The sequence below is a fragment of the Erythrolamprus reginae genome, chromosome Z (assembly GCF_031021105.1).
Source record: "Erythrolamprus reginae isolate rEryReg1 chromosome Z, rEryReg1.hap1, whole genome shotgun sequence".
In the NCBI taxonomy this organism is placed as follows: domain Eukaryota; kingdom Metazoa; phylum Chordata; class Lepidosauria; order Squamata; family Dipsadidae; genus Erythrolamprus; species Erythrolamprus reginae.
This window is the reverse complement of record NC_091963.1, coordinates 123,464,112-123,471,336: the sequence shown is the minus strand read 5'-3', so window position 1 is coordinate 123,471,336 and position 7,225 is coordinate 123,464,112. Positions and strand designations below refer to the sequence as shown.

Here is a 7,225-nt window from a genome sequence, read left to right as displayed (position 1 = left end):
ATTATAGAAGGAAAACAGATTTCATTATCTTAAAGGAAGCATTCTTGTTGTATCTCATTTACTCTGTAAACTTTGCATGTGATTCTTTTTCTCAATCATTTTATATGGTCAAATGTTACAAACCAGGTATCCAAAATCCAAACCTTCCATACTTGTCTACATTTTATCTAGATGCATTTAGCAGACAAAACAAACTTTTAAATCTTTGTTAATATTTTATTTTTATTGCCCTCTGGACATTACACTTTTTATGTACATTTGTATCTATTTTATGTGCATATGTGCATGAATATAATCAACATGATGCAATTCATCTAGATGAGAAAATCCAAATATTTCAATCTATGATTTCTTCAACTTCTTATATATTTCCATTGATTAAATCCAATTGAAATCAGCCAGTTTGTTCTCAGCTAAATGAGGATTAAATAGCAGCCAAACTCCATAGTACTGCTTTCCTGCTTTCAATCTCGTCTACATCATCTTTCTTTTTCTATTTTATTAATGTCAATTGATCTTCTTCTCTAAAATTTATTTTTGAGAAGAAACTAAGCCACTGAAAGGTACAAGGTATATTTTTTCATTAAAAATGTCCAATGAAAGCATGATAATGTATTTTGTATTTGATGGTTTCTTTGATGTTCCAGAGTGGCAGAATTTCTATGCTTTGGTATTTTTTCTAATTTATATTTCAAGTATGATGGGAAATATACTCATCATCATCACAATAATTCTAAATATTCATCTTCATATCCCAATGTATTTTTTTGTCCTAAATCTATCAATTGTTGACCTGGGACAGGTGACAGTCATCATCCCCAAAGTCATAGCCAATTCCTTAATGAAAACAAAGATAATCCTCTATTCTCATTGTGCTGCCCAAATGTTCTCCTTTGCTCTCTTTGCAGCATCTGAATTCTTTCTATTGACAGTTATGGCCTACGATCGTTATGTTGCTATTTGTCATCCACTTCAATATGAAACTTTAATGGACAGATCCAGATGTATCCAAATGGCAAGTTGCGCCTGGATGGGTGGCATTCTAACAGCAATACTGCACACTGGTGTCACATTTGCAAACACCTTTTGCTCCAATGTGATCAACCAGTTCTTCTGTGATATCCCAGAAATTCTCAGGCTCTCTTGCTCTGATATGTATCTCATTGAAATTGGGGCTATTGTTCTCACTGCCAGTTTATATTTTGCTTGTTTTGTTTTCATTGTTACTACTTATGGGCAGATCTTCAAAGCAATAATAAGAATTTCATCTGTAAAAGCTAGGCAGAAGTCCTTCTCTACCTGCTTGCCTCATCTCATTGTGGTTTCCATGTTCTTCTTTTTTGGCTCATTTGCTTATTTCCGGCCAATTAACAGGACTCCATCCCAGATGGATTTAGTGGCTGCTATAGCCTACTCTGTGTTGCCACCATGCATGAATCCAGTGATATATAGTATGAGGAATAAAGATATAAAGCAAGGACTTTGGAAACTCATTGCCTGGAGATTTTTCAGGGAAAAAAACTTCCCCACGCTGTAAGCCTTAATCTTTCACATGCATAACCACAATGTTTGTGTAGAAATACTGTTGGTAATAAGAAGATATTTTCACACTGAACCTTTTACAATCAAAGTCATTTTTGTTCCACAATATATAAATAATATATATTGAAAGACAGATAAAGGAACATTTTTAACCCTGCCGTCCTGTGAGTCTGTGCAACACGAAATTGGAGTTTGAGACCCTGTAAAAATTTTCCCTGCATTTCTGAAACTTGAAATTTTATGACTTTTCATCACTTCAGGGGTTCTCTCTATGAGATTTTTTTTGGGGGGTAAGGGGGGGCTTAGTTTTTGCTGGGCAAAAAAAGTCACACTTGTACTGTTTATGAGTCTGTGTGACTCGCACCAAAAATTCTTTATTTTAAGTGTTTATATTTGGTCAATTTGAAAACTTCTTTCCCTTGGAAACTAGGTTTAACATTTCTGCACATAATGAAATGAAAATTGAAATTAAAAAACAATGCTTATTGGTTTATTTTGTTCATAAAATCCTGCCCGCCCTCTTTTTTGTGAATTTCTTTCAATTTATAGATAGTTTAGCCTGCAAAATGTGTACAATTTTACTAAATTCGGTGTGGGATTACTAGTTTGAACATTCCTGATCATAAGAAAAATATAAATGAACTGAAAAAAAAAGATGCTTATTGGTTTTTTAAAATCAGAAATAAAGCCTCCTCCCTCCGGCTGCTTGCAACCACTTTCACTTTAAAGTTTTTTTAGGCTCCAAATCCAAAATATTTTAAGATCTTAGGCATTGATTTACTCAATTTAACATATCTGATAATCATAAAAATATTTTTTGGGGTGGGGGCTAACATTTTTCTGGGGGAAAAAACCTCACTTTGAGTCTGTTTGTGGTCGTATACGACCCGGAACAAAATGATTTTTTAAGGTACTTAAATTTGGTCTTTTTGAAAACCTTTTTCATTGGGAAATTAGTTTGAACATTTCTAAACATAATGATATGAAAATTGAACTGAAAAAATGATGCTTATATTTTGATTTTGATCAACACCCCACCCCACCCCCATTTTTTGAGCATTTCATGTCAGTTTATATATTTTTAGGCTACAAATCTCTAAGGAATTTCCCCCCAAAAGTTTTGATATACTAAATTGAATATTCCTGATCATAAGAAAAATAGAAATGAACTGAAAAAAAATGATGCTTATTTGTTTATTTTGCTCACAAAAGGGCCACTCCCCTTCGCCTTGCTGTGTGCCATTAATTTCACTTTTTATATAGATTTGGCTAGAAATATTTGGAATATCCTTTTGAAAAGCAAGGACACGATAGCCAGATAACTAATTTTATGAAAGAAATCCATTTTACTAAAAACAAGTATGTAATTTTGAAATTAACAGCATAATTTGTATATCATCATCAAACAACTATTAGAAAAAAATGAGCCACAAAGGGGACCCCTGCGTTATCCTCTATTAATGGTTCTCTACAAGGGATTGGTTACCCTGGGCATAGTTTTACTAATGGCATACTTCATGTATTCATGTATAAAAAATATTTTTAATATTTTTGATATTTTTGATATTTCTTAACAATTAACTTATTAAGAATTGTATATTTTTATATCTTAAATATTTGTGACATATTTTATTAGTGTTTTAATTATTGCTAATTTAATCCATTTTTAACTAATTGGGGGGGGGGCTTTTTAAATAATGGATAACTGGGGTGGGTGCAATAATTTGTATGGGATGAATGATTGGTATGAGTGGGATGGTTGGGGTGGGTGGGGTTATGGCATGGATGAGATGAATGGAAATAGTATGAATGATATATTCGGCCCACCTGACATGGGAGAGGCAGGAGGGGAGGGGGCACCGATCTCTGGTGTGGCAGAGGATCGGAATATCCCAGTGTTGCTGGGGAGAGGCAGATATGGGAAGAGCCACAGAGTTAGCTGTTCCAGGGGAATGAGCGATCACTGCTTAATAACGATCCCTTGTTCTGGCTCCATGAGCTCAACCCTGGGCACTGGTGATGAGTGTAATTCTGGCCCTGGGCTCAGGTTGCTGCTCCTCAATGCCAGGTCAGTGGTAAATAAAGCTCTCCTCATCCAGGATTTGATCCTGGATGAGGAGGCCAACCTAGCATGTGTAACTGAAACCTGGCTGGGCACGGAGGGAGGAGTTCCTCTCTCTGAAATTTGCCCAGGTGGGTTTCAGATATGGCATCAACCTCGACCCCAGGGAAGGGGGAAGGGAGTGGCTATTATTGCCTACGTAGACTCATTGCTCCAGAGATTGCAGGCTGCAAGTCCCTCCTGGTGAAGTTGGACTTAGGGGTTCAGGTGGGCTTGTTTCTTACGTACCTGCCTCCCAGCTGCATGTCAAAAGCTGTGCCTGTGCTACTCGAGGAGGTAGCTGGGTTGGCGGTGGGGTTCCCCAGACTTATTGTCTTGGGGGACTTTAAGATGCCGTCACTCGGCAAAACCTCTGGACTGGCACAGGAGTTCATGGCCACCATGACAGCCATGGACCTGACTCAAGTAATACAGGGTCCGACTCACAAGGGGAGACACGCAACCGGCATAATATTCCTCTGTGAGAAATTGAGTAATGGTCTGAGACTGAGGGACTTAGAAGCGTTGCCTTTGTGATGGTCAGACCATTTTCTACTAAGGCTTGACTTCCTGGCTCCAATCCTTCCCCGCAAGGAGGCGGAACTGATTAAGTTGTTCCGCCCCAGACGCCTGATGGACCCAGAGGGCTTTCAGAAGGTGCTTGGGGTTATTCGAGATGCACTCATCCATAGTTCAGTGGAGTATCTTGCTGAGGCCTTGAACAAGGCTGCAGCGGAGGCTCTGGACTGGATTGTGCCATTGTGACCTCTCCACAGCACTAGACCCCGTAGAGCTCCATGGTTCAATTAGGAGCTCCGGGAGTTGAAACACCAGAAGAGATGTCTAGAGAAGCGATGGAGGAAGAGTAAGTCTGAATCCGATCGAACACTTTTAAGAGCTTTTATTAAGACTTACAAAGTGGCACTCAAGGCGGCAAGATGCGTGTATCTGAATGGGTGTCAACAGACTCAAACTCAACCCGGATAAGACGGAGTGGCTGTGGGTTCTGCCTCCCAAGGACAATTCCATCTGTCCATCCATAACCCTGGGGGGAAATATTGACCCCCTCAGAGAGTGTACGCAACTTGGGCATCCTCCTCAATCCACAGCTCACATTAGAGGGCCATTTTTTAGCTGTGGCGAGGGGGACGTTTGCCAAGGTTTGCCTGGTGTACCAGTTGTGGCCCTATCTGGATCGGGACTCACTGCTCACAGTCACTAATGCCCTCATCACCTCAAGATTCGACTACTGTAATGCTCTCTACATGGGGCTACCTTTGAAAAGTGTTCGGAAAGTTCAGATCGTGCAGAATGCAGCTACGAGAGCAATCATGGGCTTCCCAAGGTATGCTCATGTTACACTAACACTCCGGAGTCTGCATTGGTTGCCAATCAATTTCCGGTCACAATTCAAAGTGTTGGTTATGACCTATAAAGCCCTTCATAGCATCGGACCAGAATATCTCTGGGACCGCCTTCTGCTGCATGAATCCCAGTGACCGATTAGGTCCCACAGAGTTGGCCTTCTCCGGGTCCCGTCGACTAAACAATGTCGTTTGGCAGGTCCCACAAGAAGAGCCTTCTCTGTGGCAGCCCCGACCCTCTGGAACCAGCTCCCCACTGACATTAGAACTACCCCCAGCCTCCTTGCCTTTTGTAAACTTCTTAAAACCCACCTCTGCCGTCAGGCATGGGGGAACTGAGATAACTTCCCCAGGCCTATATTGTTTATGTATGGTATGCTGTGTGCATGTTTCTTAAATTATGGGTTTTTAGCTTTAGATTTTTATTAGATTTGTATTGTACATTATTGTTTCTATTACTCTTGTGAGCCCCCCCCCGAGTCTACGGAGAGGGGCGGCATACAAATTTAATAAATAAATAAATAAATTGAAATAATTGAACACAGCGGGGTGGGACTTTTATGTGCAAAATGAACAAATAAGCATCAATGTTTTCAGTTCAATTTTCATTTCATTATATTCAGAAATGTTCAAACTGGTAATTCAATGCCAAAGTTATTGAAAATATTTGGAATTAGGGGCCTAGAAAAAATTATAAAGTGACATGCTTGAAAAAATGGGGGGATGGACCTTTTATGAGCAAAATAAACAAATAAGCATCATTTTTTCAGTTCAATTTTCATATCATTATGTTCAGAAATGTTCAAACTAGTAATTTCACACCAAATTTAGTAAAATTGTACGTTGTTTGCAGGCAAAACTATCTATAAATTGAAAAATAATTCACAAAGGGGGGGGCTTTTATGAGCAAAATAAACCAATAAGCATTATTTTTTATTTCAATTTTCATTTCATTGTGTGCTGAAATGTTCAACCTAGTTTCCAAGGGAAAGTTTTCAAATTGACCAAATATAAGCAATTAAAATAAAGAATTTTCAGTTTGAATCACACAGATTGCAAGGAATATATTTCTGTACTTAGAACTGTAAATAAGTGTTCTAATATAATGAGAGTCCTTGAGAACTCTATAACTTGTATATGATTTTACAACATATGTATTTCTTTAATGATTTTGTTCACATGTTTATAATCATTCTTACTTTTTTTTCACAATAAAAAATAATAAACCTATCAGAATGTATAAGTCACAAATGAACATTGCCATGTTCTTAATTTAAACAAAGAAATTGAATGTTTTTGTCATATTGAGATATGCCAGAAGTACATCATCAATGTCTGCCTACTGCATTACTGTATTAGTTCGACACCACTATGAAATACTAAAAAATAAATAAATAAAATTTTAAAATATGGATGTTAACAGATTTACTTGTTAGCAGAGTAACTTGTTAAAATGTTGTGTTTCATAAATTACCCCCCAAAAAATGAAACTTAATATTTTGTATTTTAAGTATGAGAAAAGAGGAAATGTCAGTCTTAACTAAATGCGCCAAAAGGAGAGCTTCCATCAGGGCGCAGCTGTCGCTGGGTCATTGGGCCAATGTTGTCTGGCGAGGCCATGGAGGTCTCTGTTGAGAGGGGTTCCTCCCCTCGCTGTTGGGCAAGCACCACATGGTGGTAGCCCCCAAGTGTTGGTCTTTCCCTTGGGTGGCCATGACCTTGATGCGCCGTTGGAATGGTTGAAATGTTCTCCTTTGCTTGCACGCGAGAGGGGGAAAAAGCCGCTGAGGTGGGGGGGCGGTGGCGAGAAAAAAACAGCAGGAGCAGCAGGGTAAGTACCAATGTTCCCTCTAAGGTGCGCATGCACAGAAAAATACCCCCCCTTGCAGCCTTTTCCAAGGCTGCCCAGCCAGACAGGCATCAGAGCTGGGGCCGGGGAGTGACAAGGTTTTTCTACATTTGAAAAACTGTGTGCTCCCCATTCCACTTTGGCCCTGCCCATTCAGGAAAAGATGCCGGCATCCATCAGGCACTGGGACAGAAGCGGGAAGGCGGTGGTGGCGGCTCTGTGGGGCTTTAAGCTGACGTCTCTCCCCCTTCTTGCCCCCTTTCTCTTGCCCCCTCTTTCTCTTTCCCCTCTCTTCCTACCTATTTAATGGAGGCCGGCTCTGTCTTGATACGGGCCACCGCCGTCTTGTACTGGGATTGGGTGGTGGAG

General features: G+C 39.7%; 1 protein-coding gene across 1 annotated transcript; it reads left to right on the top strand.

Annotated features, from left to right (window-relative positions):
- The first annotated feature begins 604 nt into the window (after window positions 1-604).
- On the top strand, window positions 605-1,537 carry LOC139154051 (olfactory receptor 14A16-like). The gene has a single exon (XM_070728482.1). It carries the CDS (start codon window positions 605-607, stop codon window positions 1,535-1,537), a length of 933 nt encoding a protein of 310 aa, XP_070584583.1.
- Window positions 1,538-7,225: the final 5,688 nt, after the last annotated feature.